The following is a 17233-nucleotide window of genomic DNA, read 5'->3' on the forward strand; positions in this document are numbered from 1 at the left end:
GGTGACATGACATTCCAATAAATGAACTTTTTGGACTGCAATACTGTTGGTGTGCTGGTAAAATCCATTTATTATCAAATGTAAGGGGGTACTCTGTGGGGGACACCAAATGTAAGGGTGCGCTCTGATGGGGACACCAAATGTAAGGGAGCACTCTGATGGTTACAGTAAATATAAGGAGGCAGTCTGAAGGGGACACCAAATGTAAGGGAGCACTCTGATGGGTACAATTATTGTAAAGGGACACTCTGATGGGACACCAAAAGTAAGGGAGAACTCTGGAGGGGGGCAAATAATGTAAGGGGCACTCTCATGGGACACCAAATGTAAAGAACTGGGGGGGGGGGGAAATGAATGTAATGGGGCCACCAATGGGAACAACTATCATTAAGTGGTCCTCTGATTGTGACAACCTATCACACAGCTCAGCAGACATGTTTTAATCAAACACTACTGGCACAGAAGATAAAAAAAGGCTTAGTTCATCCACCAAGTACTGAGATTGGATAACACCAGAGCTGTGTCCAGCAATATTGATACAAATTCGCCTCTGTACACAGTACTTGACAATTCTATCTTTGACCAGTGTAATGAGGACGCCCGGAATAACGATCTCAGGCAGTCCGAGTCACAAAAATTATGCTTTCGAAATCTTTTGATGTCGATTCCGCACCACAGTCCCCTGAATCAAGAGACCATGATGTGCCATACAAGGCACAAGCCCTTTTTAACGTTCCACTGATCCAGGAAATAGTCAGGATATACGAGAGTGCCTCTCACATTATAGCGACTTTAGTTACGCTGCTTCTATATTTTAACTTCAATATGTATTGTGCGTCTTAGGATGTTATAAACATTTAAGCACCAACCGTTATTTTTATACTTTTACATTTGTGAACCCAAACCAGGAAAAAAGCATTTCTACCGAGCAACTAATCGCATGCAAATTAGCCGCAGAGAAGCTAAGGCTCATGGGAATGTGCCTCGGTGGTTTGTTGTGCGACATGAAAACAAAGGCCGCGCTGTCTATCACCATCACGTTTCAGTTATGCCGTTGTAAATGGATAGCTGCGTGCCTATTACTTTCGTAGCAAAAGGCGGCCGCCGACCCATACGTTTAATAGGGGCACTGTATAAACTGCTAGGTGTTCATAAAGTTATTGAAATGAAGAAAAAAAAAAGGGGCTGAGCGTGTGCGGAGGTGTGGCTGGGTGACGTGTTTCCGGCGGGCGAGAAAGCTGAGTAGGTGAGGAGGAGAGGAGAGTGAGAGCGCGATTTGTCGTGATGTGTACGCGGTTGTGGGAGCTTCGTGCTTCAGTCTGTTGACTTCACATAGGTGTGTGCTGCGGCAGGTATCGCCAGGTCTTCCCGGGGCCCAGCCTGGCCTGTGTGGGTGAACTCTGCGAGCTGGGCTCCGAGTCTTAGTAAATCGGGTGTATGTCCATGGCTTGTAGTTCTTTATTTTTAGCGCTTGTGCAATGTAAAATGCTCGGTGCTGTTATCTTCCTCTCACAGCTTGAGGTGAGGACATATATACTCTGGACGACCATTGGAGAGCATCTCAACTAATGGGATCATCTGCTGTGTAGTGGGCTCACCACACACGTTACAATCTGTGTATAATCAACTTTAGATCTACCCAAGCTATCTAATGTGAGGATCTATCCAATCCAGCAGGCCATGTACTACATACTTATTGGTAGATCTAAAGGAAATTGTACAATCAGATTGTAACGTGTGGTGAGCTTCAGGCTCACTGCATCAAATTGGTGGCCACACACTCATCCATAGAAATGATTGATGTGCTATCCAATTATCGGCCGGACATGACCAATTGCACCAGTGTCTGTCCATGGGTTGATCGTGGCATCTGGATCATTCAATAGAACAGTTTTAAAGTAAACCCTTATTAAACGTCCAATCTGTTCATTTGGAGATCACGTATGCAGTTTATAAGATGTGACTTACCATTGGTTTTGCAGCAAATTGACATCAAAGCCAATGTTTACATTTGTGGCACATCGATTGAAAGAAATCATCTGCATTGCACGTGAATGCTGCTTAATTAGAAGCTTCATAGAGCAGCAAAGGGAAATCTTACATCGCATACGGGTCCTGCCAACCGTCTTGTGGAATCGTCTTACTAACTGTGTGCATTGCATACAATCTCAACCACCCAAAAGTCTGCGCAGTGACAAAAGAAAAGTGATAAATCAAAATAAATACAGTAAACTCCCGGTTATCCGGCATTCACGGGGATGGGTAGATTCCGGATAAATGTAGTTTCTGGTTGCTGGAGAGTTACTATTAAAAATAGGTCTAACTAATGCCATACCCCATACTATAATACCACACGATACTATACCATAACATACACTCTGTTATTGACTTCATATTAATATTGAAATGCAATAATCAAAAGCAAATTAAGACACACAATCATTTCCAGAATAATACATGCTGCAGATCCGCTGAGCAGTACCTACACTGGATTTGTTTTTTTCTAGTTAGATGAGAGTTCTGGTTAGTTGAATACCAGATAACTGAGAGTTTACTGTAGATGGATCATATCATATGTCTGGTACCTTTAGGTTCCCTGGCAGCCTGGAGAAATCTCTGCACTCATGGTTGCTTCTGTACAGAGATGGCACACAATCTATATGGCGGTGTGGATCACTGTACATCACCTCACACTTCATCAACAAGAACAGAATGATGTAGGATGGTAGTATCACAGTTTGATGCCAATACAAATACAGGGTAAAGCTGCAAGGCTTAAACTAGATGGTTTGGTAAAGCTGTGTTCTTGTTACAGCTTTTAAAGTGACATGAAACTCTAATCCCACCCTCCCCCAATGCTGGTGTAAGAACTTACCTTAAATGATGCCTCTTGATCTGATCATCTTCTTTCCAGTAGTTTTCATGAGTCCCTCCGACGCTGGTGCCGGTCCCTGATCCAGCGTTGACTGCTGTCTTCTGTGTCCCACGGATTCTGTGCGCATGTACACTGCCGTCTGCATGCATTCACTTTCAGTGTAGCTCTCCTCTCCCCGTCGGTGATCTCCACTGCGAATGCGCTGCTCACTTACTCCAGCACAGGCCGTCGGAGAAGCTGGATTTTACAGCCGGGAGTGAGCGGCGGAGACACAGGTAAGTTTTTACCTGTTTTGGTAACTTTTTTTTATTTTTTTAAAAATGTTTTTTGCATAGTAGACATGTGTAAAAAACAACAGCGAGTGTTTAAGTCTACTTTAATAGCTTGGCACACTTATTGTGGGTGTGGTAGTCCATAAAGTTTACCTGTACTGAAAGAAACATGGAGACTGCCATTGCTGACTTCTGATTTTTACAAAGGCTAGTTGCCTAGCTATCATGCTGCTTCAGTACTCTAAATCACTACTCTAAATCGCCAAAAACATGCAATCATGCCCCAAAGAAGCTGCTCGTTTTTTTCTGTGTGTTGAGTGACGGCACATCATTCAGATGTAAATGGGGACAATAGTATAGCATGGAGTGTTAAGCATTGAAGCTCTTCTGGAAACATGCTTTAAATCGCTCAGGCGTCAATGGCGGCTAACAGGAAGCCAGAATTTTCAGAAGTGGCTCAGCAGTGGAAGTCCCCTTTTATGTCTTAAGAAAAGTTTACTTTAAATGGTTTTGCCACAGTTCATTAAGTATGATCGTTGGGGGAGCTGGCCAAAGTTGAAGGGAATCCAGTCACCCCCACATTATTGTTGCTAGAACACAGCAGATCGACAGCCACCAGACATGGCAGAACTCGCAGTTCTTTTTGAAGGTGGTTTCCTAGGCTGAAATGCAGAATCACTATTAAATAGAAGCACGAGTGCTAACAAAAGCACTACTTTTACTCAGCATCCCACCTTGATCTCCACTGACCACCATGCCAGTCTCAATAATAACAGACAACACCCAACGTCGCCCAATCACAGTTTGGGGATTCTCTTGTGAATGGAGAATTACTCCCTTCATGGTCTCGCAGTTTGAGATGGTAAGAAGACACGTGGTCTTCCTTCTGGCACATCCATGTACCTCTAAACTGAGAGATGGAACAGGAAAGAAAAAAGAAGTGCAGCAGCTGTATTTCTGCCAAGTTGTTTCCTCAGGCCCCATTCACACTGGATGTGTTGCATTGCGTTACCATCCGTTTTTTAATGGATACAATGAAAAATGAATGAATGTGAATGGGACAGTTCACACAGCAGCGTTGCGTTGCCGTACGTTGCACTGAAAAGAAAAAGTAGAGCATATTCTACTTTTTTTTTTCATTGGTCCGTGTGCCAATGTGCGATAACGCACTGCAATCCATTACAGTGAAGTATCTCCACTCAGAATATGTTACTTCACATAAAGCTTAACCAAAAAAGATGGAACGCGACGGGTCAGAAGGTACAATAGCAAGTCAACGGACCCTGCGCTGACTTGCGAGTACCTTCTGATTTCGGTGTGAATGCCCCCTCGAAGCCTGGTTTATCCACTTTTTGTCACTATGTGGATGGTGGCTGGTTGATGTTTGGTACAAGAGCAGAAACTGTACCGATTTATTGCTTTTCCTTGTGTTTGGTCTTTAGTCAAGATTTGCATTTTATTTTTGTCCTTGATATTTTCTGCTACATTTTATATGGCTTTTGGTTTAAGGCCTCATTCACACCAGACACAGTGTGTTCCGGCCCGATTCTAGCCAGAACACATGGCTACCGTGCCATTCGCTTCAATGGACTGCTACGCCACCTCCTGCCCAACAACATACTGAGCCGGCCGCGATGCGATCCAGTGCGTTCTGGCCAGAATAGGGCCGGAACGCACTGTGTCTGGTGTGAATGAGGCCTAACTAGAAGAGTGCCCTGATGTCCACAAATCTCAAATTTTCTTGAGCACTATATGTTCAGATGAATGCCATTTCCCTTGCTCTGACCATCTTATTTTTGTACTCCTAAGTAGATTACAGCCTTAAAAAATAATTCCAATCCGGTATCAAGTTTCAGTAAAGATTCCAATTCAGGAGCTCCCTGTGTTTATAGTGATCAGAGGTGAGCCACTGGCAGAAAAGAACACCCCCAGTAGCCTCCAACTTCTCTTTGTTGTATGTCTTTGTACACGACTTATGATGTTATTGTCCACAGAGTGACCATGGCGTGTGTACTGAACGGTCCCACCGCCGTGTGTGATGTCATTACAGAGCTAGATACTCAGCTGGCTGTAAGTAAGAAGCGTGTGAGCATGAGCCGCTGTCTAGTCATCCCAAGTGTCTCTATGCTGTACAGCCTAATTAACCATCTGCAGTGCAAGAATGTGTGTATACTAAATGAAACATGCTTCACTGTGTAATAATGCTGAGTATCTGCAATCAACAATCCCACACAATGGTTATTAATGCCTCCAGTATAGTCGAGGTTTGTTGAAAATAGTCTAAACTTGTTATGATGGGTCGGTAATGGTTAATATACGAACACACATATATAGTGTATATCATTTTGTGTATGTGCATCATAAAAGAGAGGGCTGACACCACAAGCTGATTCATTCCTATTTAGAACTGAAACCAAAACCTTTTTTGTTTTGTTTTGTTTTGGATAGTGTAAGGGAGGGTTATAAGCTCTGTCAGTTTTTTTGGGGGGTATCTGTGTCCAAATGGGAAGATTTCACTTCCTGTCCAATAGCCACAACAGGAAGTGAGAAGAAATCTCTCTATATTGAAGGAAATCCCTGGAGGTCAGAAGGGTTCTCAGAACTACAGGTGAAACTCGAATAATTAGAATATCGTGCAAAGTTCATTTATTTCACTAATGCAACTTAAAATGTGAAACTAATATATGAGATAGACTCATCACATGCAAAGCAAGATAATTCAAGCCGTGATTTGTCATAATTGTGATGATTATGGCTTACAGCTCATGAAAACCCCAAGAACGCCAAATCCACAACCTCAAAAAAGTAGATTATTACATGCAATCAATAAAACAAGGATTGTACATAGAACAATATCGGACCTCTGAAAAGTACAAGCATGCATATGTACTCAGTACTTGGTTTGGGCCCCTTTTGCAGCACTTACTGCAATTACTTTTGCACGATATTCTAATTATTCGAGTTTCACCTGTAATGTCTCCTTTGGAAGATTTCCCATCTATTCCTGTTCTGATGACAACCCAAAATTTGGGGTTTTCTTTTACTCTCGGTAATAATGGTCACCAGGACAAATAGGGTGAATCTCCCTAACAGGGACACAGACAACAATAAAAACCAAAAACGCATGTTTTAATCCCTCTCCACTCCATCCAAAACTAAAAAAAAAAATGTTGGCTTCAGTTGCTTCACTTTAAAAGATAAATCATTTTTGGACGGGAATACAGGTTTTCTCCTGACTCTCATTCAATTTAATAATTCCTCTCCTGCATGATGGTGGGCAGACAAGGGACAGAAAATCATGCTGGCCATTCTTTAGTTAGAGGTCTTTAATCTTTCACGGACGTCTAATCACTGAGAAGTGGCGTTTTATGGTTTTACAGTTTGCAACTCTGCTGTGAGTAAAGAGAATCACTAAGCTTCCATAAAACTAGCAAATGAGTTAACGCTTTATGACGATTTATTTTGGGTGAGAAATTGTTTAAGCTTGTGTATGATGTAAGGGGAATTTTCCTTCCAGTATTTATAGTGTACTGGACACATTTTGTCCAAGATGGCGTGATCCCACATGTTACAGTGTAAAAGTACAGCGATAACTGAGATCATCAAAGGTTCAGGGAGCCATGTTCCACACCATTACAAGTTCTAATTTCCCGGCTTGTGACAGTTTTCATGGTTGGAGTTTGGTGTGGGGCTCCTAACTATAAAATCCTGTGGGTACACTGTAAAGGCCTGGTGGTACCCTATATTAGCTTTTAGTAGCCCAACTCTAGCATGTTTCTTTTGTTCTAGATAGTGAGGGGGAAGTTAAAAACACATTCTCTTGTTTTTTTGGTCTATCAAACAATGGATGCCACAATCCACATCCAAGTATCATGAATCAACTTTATTGTCCATAGCACATCCAACGTAAACCCTTGTGGTTCCACTTTTGCAGTCAAACTGGGAGAAAACCCCATTATATGTTTGTGTGTTCCCATTCACACAGTATATATAAAACTAATTTTTACAAACATATTTCTTCCGTTTTAGATGTTTCTTTGGTGCGGGCCTTTGTGCAGATTCCAGGCTACTCTGAGCAGTTTGAAAGAAAAAGTAGAGGGACAAACGGAGGGTCAGACTGAGCTTCCTCTCATGAAGATACAATGCTAATGTACTCTTCTTGACCACCTTAGTGGCTGGCGGCTTCCTTATTCTCTAAGCCAGTAGTTTTCAACCTCTTAATGTCAACAGTCACAGGACAAATTTCAATTATCAGGACTGGTTTTCTTCCTCTGTAGATTAGAGAGAGAGCTTGCTGTGTGGTGTTTCCATACTAGAAAGAACTGACTACAGGGCTGCAACTAATGATTATTTTCATAATTGATTAGTTGGCCGATTAATGGGATAAACAAAATTAAATACCATCCATAATTTAAGAAAAATACACAAATGCAGTGTTACAAACATACAGCTTACTTCAGACTAAAACTGCATGCACAATGTTTTGCAATCGCACTGCACTGGAACTCACGGCATTGTGGTACCGTGCAGGTGATCACAGTGTGGGTGGGTGGCAGGCGCGTTTGGGGTGCCAGTGAGAAAGATTCCACAGATGGCAGATGAATGTATGTACAGCAGGTAGTAGGCTGGTGCAATAGCCAGCCTGCTATTGGCCATTTCAAATTGCAATAGCAGGCTGGCTATTGCACCCTCCTGCTGCTTACTGTGCCCTCCTCCCAGCGTGGGATCCAACCAACTAATCGATTTAGAGAGAATAGTTGAGAACTATTCTCATCAATTAGTTGGTTGCAGCCCTAACTGAATCTAATAACCTTCTTCATCTAAGCAGGTAGCAGTGCTTGGTTCTGTCACAATCAGACACTCGCATTAATGTTTTAAATAATTTGGCAATAATTAGGCAGCATACCCACTTTCCTTTCTTTTTTTGGTAAATAGGTTTTAGCAAATTTCTATAGATTTTCAATACATAAAGTAAATGCAAGGAACATGTAATTTAGAAGAACATTAACACAAAAGGAAGGGTGGTATTGACTTGAATCTTTGAGTTAATCGGCAAGTTCAGGTAGGGGAGATGACTTCATACCGGTTGAAGTCTGAAGCTAAAGTAAGGTATACAACCAGCTGAAAATCACAGTGAGTGCCGCTGTCAGCACCCTTCCGTTCGGCGTCCCTCAATCAGCTGATAGAAGGAGCAGGTTGGAAAAGTGCTTGACTGATCGCAGCTGGTAGATATTCAGCTGTGGATGCTGCTGTTAGAATACAATAGAAACAACAGGATATTTGTCCATCACCACTCCTAAGCGTTGCTAGAGGAATCTGTTCTATTTTCTTCATTCAGTCCGCAGGATGAAGGAACAAAATAGAACCGTGTATGCCGCCTTAACTTCTTTCTGCTGATTTTTCACACAAACGCTAATCTGTGTAGTTTGCCCACATACAGATGTATGACAAGATGTTCAGGCCAATTAGATTTGTCAGTTCCTCAGCAATTTATGATGATGGCTCACACACAGGCCGGCAGCTGTTGTCTTGTCATATGGGTATGCTCAGAATGTATTGCACCTGATTGCATCAGTTTTACGTTGGGCTTTTATGAGTTTGGAGGATGGCATGGATTTCCAAAGGCAGATAAAATAAAGTACTGGGATACAGAAAATGATATTTAAATAATGTATGCTTTATGCTGCTTATTTGGTGCTTATTCTTTAGAAATTTGCTTCTGTACAGAAGAGTTCTCTGTATTTGTCATTATTATTTTTACTGTTTCTACAGCTTCTCGGGCCTGGGCCCTACACCCCTAAACAGCGTGCTGACGTGTCCCGGTTGGGTGAGCTGAGGGGTAAAGCGCTCCAGATTATGAACCAATTTGGAGCTTCCACGCTCATCAACCTGTCTAACTTTTCAACTTCCACCACCATGTCTGCCTCAACCACTGTGAAACAAGAGCAAACCATGGCCAACAGCACAGCAGGAAATAAAGTACCTGGCACAGCACCAGGAGGAGGACGAACAAGTCCAGATGCCAACCAGGTAGAAGATCCTATGTTAAACCACTGCTGGAGTTGTTGGAGGGAAGGATCCTTTTTGTTTCTCTTGTGCGTTACATTAGTTGTCTCATCTAAATGCAAGTTTCTAAGGCGCACCCATTAAAGAAACACTTTTGTGTACTTACCCAGACACTCCCTTGCATGATTGCTGGAGCCCTCACAAAATGAAGAGGCCTTCCAGGTATGGGTGGGACTCGTGTCCTACCAAAGTAACAATGAGACTGTCACAGGTCGGCTCAGTAGATCGGGAGGTGAGCGAACACATACCGGCGTTCGCTCACCTCTCGATCCTGTCACAGCCCTCTGCTGTGACGGGAGGGGCTGGATTCTGACTGGCGGAACGGACGGGGGAGGGGGCGGGTACAGCTGGCTCTGCCTCTATATAGGCAGAGCCAGCTGTCACTCACGCAGCTGGGTGGATCAATTGTCGGGATCCGCTTCAGCTGCGGCATCTCAGTATACCGCGAGCAGTAGCTCGCGGGATATACTGCGGCGTCTCAGTATACCGCGAGCTGTAGCTCGCGGTTTACTGAGCTTAGGGTGACGGGAGGACGCTAGTTTGTGTCCTCCCGTTACCCTAAGGAGAACTATGGGGAAAAGCCTTAACCCCATAGTTCTCCTTTAATTAGAATAATTTAATGTTCTTCAAAATGGTTCTCTTTAAAGTACTTACAGAAATCAGATGATTGTCAAGTGGATCAGGCAACAGTAATTGTGCTGAGTAAAGAATTATTATTTGGGCAAAATTACAAATAGCTGATCATATGCAACTCTTCACTTACAGGCATGGTCCACCTTTGACAAGAAATAAATGCACACATAAAAGAAAATGCAAATATACTATTTTCTCCCAATCATCTTCCAGGACATCAACCTGAGAGATGATTGGCTCTCCATCTGCAGGAAACACAATCGTAAAGGTTTAAAGACCCCCTCCCACTCCCCACGTCCCTCATTTGAGATAAAAGTAAAGTACCTCCACCAGTGCACCAGGGAAAACAATCACAATAAGCAAATATACACCACAACCAGGGTGGGAAGTAGGCTTGCTGTCCTGGAAGACACTCAGAAATACAGTTACCGGTAAGTCTAACTGGGAATTTCTCCGAGTATCTTCCAGGACAGCAAGCCTACTTCCCACCCTGGTTGTGGTGTATATTTGCTTATTTTGATTGTTTTCCCATGTGCACTGGTGGAGGTTCTTTACTTTTATCTCAACTGAGGGGAGTGGGAGGGTTTTTTTTAAACCTCTTTACGATTGTGTTTCCTGTAGATGGAGAGCCAATCATCTCTCAGGTTGCTGTCCTGAAAGATTCTCAGAAAAACCATTACCTGTAATTCTAACTGGGAATTTTTGCATTGAAGCCTGTAAAGCATTGCAGCTGCAATCTGTGGCCAGCTTCAGTTTGTGCGAGCACTGCCCATGTCTAGACATACAATGTTTCTTTGTGTAGTCTTTAAAGTTGGTGTCTGTCATTTTTATGTACCTCATAAATATCCACACCTCCATGGTTTATTGTAATAGCTATCAGTGATATGACATGTTCTATGTCCCTTTATGTTTGACTATGTATTGTAACGTTAGTTGGTGGATATTCTGAATATATGACTAAAAGACCTGAATATATTCATCAATCCGTCATCAAGACAGAGGTAGAGTAAAGAGTCCAGATATGATACTCCTGAGAGAACATTCTGCTTACCAGGATTTGTCAGCTCCTTACATTTTATATTTTGAATTAAAGTTATTTAACCAGAACTCTTGTTACTGTGTTCCAGGTATTAACAAAGAAGAAGCTTCATGATTTGGTCAGAGAGATTGATCCAAATGAACAGTTAGATGAGGATGTAGAGGAGGTGAGACCTTAATAGATGCAACTTGACACTGTTCTGCATTTGTCATGGTGTCTCATGATTAATTTCTCCCACTCCAGATGCTGCTGCAGATAGCAGATGATTTCATTGAGAGTGTGGTCTCTGCAGCTTGCCAGCTAGCACGACATCGTAGATCAAACACGTTGGAAGTTAAAGATGTTCAGCTTCATCTAGGTACATTTTGGTTATTGTACTCCTGTTTGTCATTAGGATGGAGCTTAAGATGGTAACATTTTGAATTTCCTGTGACGTGTTGTAATGAAAGTTTATTTAGCATTGTAGTTATTTCCAAATCAAAAATGCACTTGTGAAACCCTCAAATCTTGCAATATAAAGGACCTCCATAATGCACATTTAAAACTATTAGTGCTGCAGTGCACAGAATTTTAAAGTGACACTAAACTCAGGAGTTAAATCTGAATTATGCATTCAAGTACATTAACTATTAACATACATGTAGCTTATTTGTGTATCATGAAATCATCTCTGAATTGGTACTGACCCTGTCCTTCCTTCTGGAGAGTGGCTAGTAGTCAACGCTCCAAATTTGCTCCTGTGATGGACTACAATCTCACATTTAGTTTACTCATTTGTATTGAGATTGTAGTCCATCACGAGAGTGAGCTAGGAGCAATGGCTACTTTACAACACACACGGGAACCATGGGGAACAAAAGTAGCCACCCTCCAGAAGGAAGGACAGTGTCATCATGACTTCAGTGAAGATTTGAGGATCTGCAGGCAAAGTTTATCCCTGAAAGGTCACCGCTCAGATCTGACTCGCATACATAGAGGAACGCTACAGGGTAGCCATGTTTCCCATTTTGTTTATACTTGCCCTAAAGCTGAAGGAAACAGACATCAAAGGATTCATTAGTGAAAACACAAATGCATGATATTCATGGATGACAGTCTAATGCTCATCTCTTCCCCTCTGATCACCACCCCAATTTATACATCTGCCACAAATGTTTGCTTCACATCTTCCTGTATCTCAGCAATGTTGGACAACCTTACCTCCATCTGTGAGACATTCTGGCCACTGCAGACATCATAGATGTCTTCTTACATGACCCCATCTTTCCAGTACATCATGCGTTCTATGTTTTGCAGGGGCCAATTTGTCGCCCTTCCCTGTGGTCTGTTGCAGACATGAAAAATTGGAAGGTGGATTTCTAGACTCACGAGCGGGTGGTTTTTATGAACTTTACAGTTTTAAATATAGATCCATTTGGAGGAGATTCCTTGTGTGCTGCCATTTTGCTCTGCTGATTGACGGGGTTTCCCGAGGTGTTTCAGATCCACCATGTTGCGGACCTCCTAGCTTCCAGGTTCAACTACACCTCACCTCAATCCCTCATTTTGCCCTTCTCACAAACTCCGTCATCGTGCATGGAAGAAATTCCCATCCCAGGATGTACTCCATGGGATGAACCCTGTCTTTTCTCCAGATCTGTCTGAATGAACAGTTGGCTTTGAGTACCATCAAGGATCAGATCTCGGCCCTAGTGATTCTTTTTCAAAGACAAGGTTCCACCCTTCACCATCAAAGCGGTTTCCACTAGATCACTTAGTGCTTCATGGGCTTTTTAGCATCGGGCATTTGTTAAGCGGACCATACACCTATAGATTATCTGCAGATTTTCTATGGTCAGATGGAAAAAGTGCAACAGATTCCTCCATCTATGCTAAACTGTGTGGATGGAAATCTCCCACTGCGCCAAGCTTCAGTATCTTGCTAGTTGGTCCCACTGGCTCTCACAATACCTGAACAACGCCTGCATCCAATCAGATTGTTCAGGTATTTTGAGAGCCAGCGGGGCCGACTAGCAAGATACTGAAGCTTGGCGCAGTGGGAGATTTCCATCCACACAGTTTAGCATAGATGGAGGAATCTGTTGCACTTTTTCCATCTCACCACAGAAAATCTGTAGATAATCTATAGGTGTATGGCCAGCTTTAGTCATATCTGCAGGGCTGCCATCTGGCCCTCTGCTCACATGTTTATCAGGTAGATGTTCAGGCCTTCTCTGATACCAGTTTAGATTGTAAGGTTCCTCAGGCAGCTTTGTGAGCTCTTTTGAACCGCTTTTGTTTCCTTGTTCAGATGAACCTGTTAGAGTGTTGTTTGCTGTGTTGCCGACTCGTCAGTTAAACTGCTTTTTGTTTTCCCTATGTACCCAAATTACATTCTGTGCCCCTTAATGTAGGATTTTTAACTTGCTGTTAAACCCGTTACTTGAAGTACAATAAGGTACACAGGTTCCCTCCCTCATATGATCCATTCCTACTATTGCTTGCTGCAAAACCGAGGCATCCAGATTATAAGTAAGGCCCACTGAAAGGGCTGAAAGGTGTCAACAATCTTTTGTATGCTGTTTTGACACCATGTGGAAATAAAGTTTATACTGGGATGATCACTTCCATGTGCCGGATTTTGAATACATGATGGGAGTGGGTGAAGTTATGATAGGCTGACCTTACAGCTTTGTTTGCTAGTGTCCAATCTCCTAAAGACAGCAGCATAACCCAATGTACCTGAAATACATCCTGTGTCCCTTTTAATGTGCTCTGGGTAAAGGATTTTATGGTAAGTCAAAAATCCTATTATTTTTATTGTTGTTACTGCAATACCTTTGAAATGTTGTCTCTAGGTGCAGATGTGTAATATGAATTAAATGAATCCCTTTTATCAAAACAAACAGTTGCCAAAAAAACTTCACAGTGGTTCTAATCCTTTCACACTAAACTAAAAAAAACGTTTTGACTATATACACTTTGATACAAAGTTGTTATGAGACAAAGTTGTTATGTTTACACAGTAAATGACACATGGTTATTATGTTAGGCATCAGAATGGACTGCCCTGTATGCCTGTGAGACTTGCATTTCTTCCACAAAGCAACAGTCATCATCACTTGTGTATTTATGTGACAGTTGGGTTTATGAAACCCATAGACATTTGTAGACCTAATTCTGCATGTACAAGGCAGGACACTAACTATGTTGTCATCCACCCAGAACGACAATGGAACATGTGGATCCCAGGGTTCGGATCAGAAGAGATTAGGCCCTATAAGAAGGCTTGCACAACTGAGGCCCACAAACAGGTAAATGGGCTTGTTATGACCTCTGGAGTGTTTGTATGTAAATGACATATATACTGTATCTTTCATTTCAGAAGATAGTGTTAGCAGCTGAGTTAAAACCCATCTAGAAAGAGTCCTGCCTTTTATTTGTGTTAATGTCGGCGAAGGAAAAAAGCCCCCAAGCTCAACAGTTGGCTCATAACTTGGTTTCCTTGTACAAGGGAAAACATATTCCTAACTGTAAAGGAAGAGTGATATAAAAGCTCACTGCAAGAGCTCCAAGACCTAAAGCGTGGAAGGTCTCCTATCACAGTGTTCCAGTTATACCCTTTGTACTACTTGCATAGTAAACCATAGCAGTCACTTGTTTTCTTTACCAGATGAAGCAGCATAACTTCATATAGAGATCATTTCACATCATTGCAGGCGAGGTGATGATGATGTAAACATTACCTCTGTGCACTGATTCCAGATAGATTATTATACTTGTTTATATAGCATCACCATTATGCATTGCTTTAGCACAGTTGGTTACCCTTTATGTCGCTACATCAGTCATACATGGACACAGTAGTGGGCTAATTTGGGTGGAAGGCAATTGACTGGCCAGTATGTTTTTGGATTTTGGGTGTTGGTTTGGTCAACTGGAGAAAGTCTGGGGACAACCAAGATGATGCCTTGGTTGTGACTTAGTAAATAACTGCCCCAAAGTCTTTATATACCTCTTCCTGTCCTTTTGTATTAGATAAAATGTCAATCCATGATCCAAACAGAGGCTAGATAGGGTCATCTGGCATGAGGCTACTACAATAGGGAATCCTTGAAAAGGAGATGGAAGCGATTTACATACCTGCTTCCTTCTGACCACTCTTCACATGTTTAAACATGCCCTCTGAGGAAGTCCCGTCTGGAAGAAACATGTCAGGGCTCGCATGGCATTCCTCACCCTGCATGACATGATCGAGCCTGACTATATTCTCACTAGGCTTTATGGGTTAACTGCAGTGTGCTATAGGTGCTCCAGGGTCCCTCATAGACGTATTTTGCACGGGCATGTCGAATCCTCACTCACATTGGGGAGGTGATGCTTTATTTTGTGGACTGAAGAGGTGTTTTGCCAACACCCTCAGGTACTAGTCATACATTTACCCAGCTAACTGTTGGGTGCTAAAGGCAGAACATGCACCCAGTTCCATTCCATCTTAGCAGAGATTCTGCCATAGCTTTAGTCTTTGATACACAATAGCTTCTAAAAAGACATATGGAAGCCCTGAGGCATTGTATTTACTTAGTACACATTTTCAACATTGATATATCATTGTGTTTTAGTCCTTGAGTTTAGTTCTGATGTACAAGGAGCTAAGGCAATTTCTTGGCGATATGGTTTTTACATCTTCGTGTCTTTAAGCTGGGGGCCAGCTTTGTTTATCCCATGAATATAGTAGATATATACTTTGCTTCCATTCCATTTATGGCATACCCACCTGTTATGGAACAATCAGTATGGCTCCAGTGTCATCCATAATCATACCTTCTGTTTAACCTGTACATTGGAGAATTTAGGGATCTATGAGCACATTTTGCTCACCCATTTGCTGTCATAGGTCCTTTATGCTTGTTTGTATTTAGAATATACAAGTGACTTTGCAGTATGTTGATCAACAATAATGCACACCATATGTAACATGTATTTATTTATGACAGGTATTTATAAGGCGCCAACAATTTACACAGTGCTTTACATAGTTGCACATTCACATCAGTCCCTGCCCTCAAGGAGCTCACAATCCAAGGTCCCTATTGCACACACATACAGGGCCAATTTAGACAGGAGCCAATTTACCTCCCACCATGTCTTTGGAGTGTGGGAGGAACCCGCAGTACCCGGAGGAAACCCACAAGCACAGGGGGAACATGCAAACTCCTTGCAGACATTGCAAACATTTATAACCTAAACAGTTTTAATAGTTTTTATCCTTGTGCTATGATTTGGCGATTAAAGCTTTAGAAGTTCAAGTTATATGTATTGACTAATTGAAGTATCCGCAGTAAGGAATTTGTTTGTGTTTTCATTTATGTTTACATATTATCAATTGGTTCTTTTCACACACATTATAAAATCGATCTTATGTTCTAGAACATTTATTGATACCTATTGTTTAGTATTTATGTAGCGTAGAAAATTGTTGTACATTTTATGTGAACTCTCATGTGCCTGGTTTGTTCTACAGAGAATGGCTCTCATTAAGAAGACCCAGAAGAAGTAGACGACTGTTGTTTTCTTAGTCAGCACTCCCATGTTGACGCCATGACTCTGCAGTGAACTGATGCAGATGCCACCTCTTCAGAGAAGAGCCTCATTTTTGGACAGAGACTGCACATCTAGTAATGTGGACTTGCCTTTACTAGTCTAGCATTACAGAACCCTCTGGCAGGGGAAGTGTTACACTGTCGTTTTCCTTTTGTATATATAACAGAAAGTGGTTTGATTAAAGATTGTTGTTGTAATTCACGCTTGGTCTTTGTGTGAAATTACCATAGAAACCAAAGGATTGTCTGTCAGAGGAGACCAAACATATACCAGCTTAAAAAGAGTGAATGTTAATACAAGCTCATGAGACTCAAGACAGAATGGAAATATTCACAAATAAGTACTCATACAAGTACAGAAATCCAACGTTGCTGTGCAGGGTGTTATTCTGTGTAATGAGTCATGACCGCGGTGTTACACCCCCTTCCTGGCCAGGCCATTTTTCAGTATTCAGCGCTGCGTTACTTTGATATTTATTCCGTCATGCAACGCTGTACTGAAATTAATTTTATACCATTTTTTGGGGGGACACCGAACTTTCTTTTGGTGGTATTTAATCACCACTGGGGGTTTTATTTGTTACTATATAACAATTTTTTTTTTAATTTAAAAAAAAAAACCTTTTCCCTGTGCTATGTTAGGAAGCATTTATATTTACCCAATTTTTTGGTAAAATATAAAAGACGGGGTCACGTCAGGTAAATTGACACCAAACATGTCAAGCCTTCAAATTGCAACACCCGCGAAATTGCAGGAAACTACCTA

The 17233-nt window shown here is 41.9% G+C and overlaps 1 protein-coding gene across 4 annotated transcripts; it reads left to right on the top strand.

Moving 5' to 3' along the window:
• Window positions 1–1182: 1182 nt before the first annotated feature.
• Window positions 1183–16665, top strand: TAF12 (TATA-box binding protein associated factor 12). 4 transcript variants are annotated; one of them, XM_018555969.1, is made up of 6 exons: window positions 1183–1246; window positions 8920–9177; window positions 10974–11051; window positions 11129–11243; window positions 14090–14178; window positions 16389–16665. In XM_018555969.1, the coding sequence occupies exons 2-6, from the start codon at window positions 9004–9006 to the stop codon at window positions 16422–16424; spliced, it is 492 nt and encodes a 163-aa protein (XP_018411471.1). In that variant the 5' UTR covers window positions 1183–1246; window positions 8920–9003; the 3' UTR covers window positions 16425–16665. The 4 variants fall into 4 exon arrangements, with proteins under 4 accessions (XP_018411471.1, XP_018411473.1, XP_018411472.1 ...); XM_018555971.1 differs by having other exon boundaries at window positions 1194–1242; XM_018555970.1 differs by lacking the exon at window positions 1183–1246 and adding an exon at window positions 1248–1336.
• Window positions 16666–17233: the final 568 nt, after the last annotated feature.

The sequence above is a fragment of the Nanorana parkeri genome, unplaced genomic scaffold (assembly GCF_000935625.1).
Source record: "Nanorana parkeri isolate BGI_ZX_2015 unplaced genomic scaffold, ASM93562v1 scaffold220, whole genome shotgun sequence".
Lineage (NCBI taxonomy): Eukaryota > Metazoa > Chordata > Amphibia > Anura > Dicroglossidae > Nanorana > Nanorana parkeri.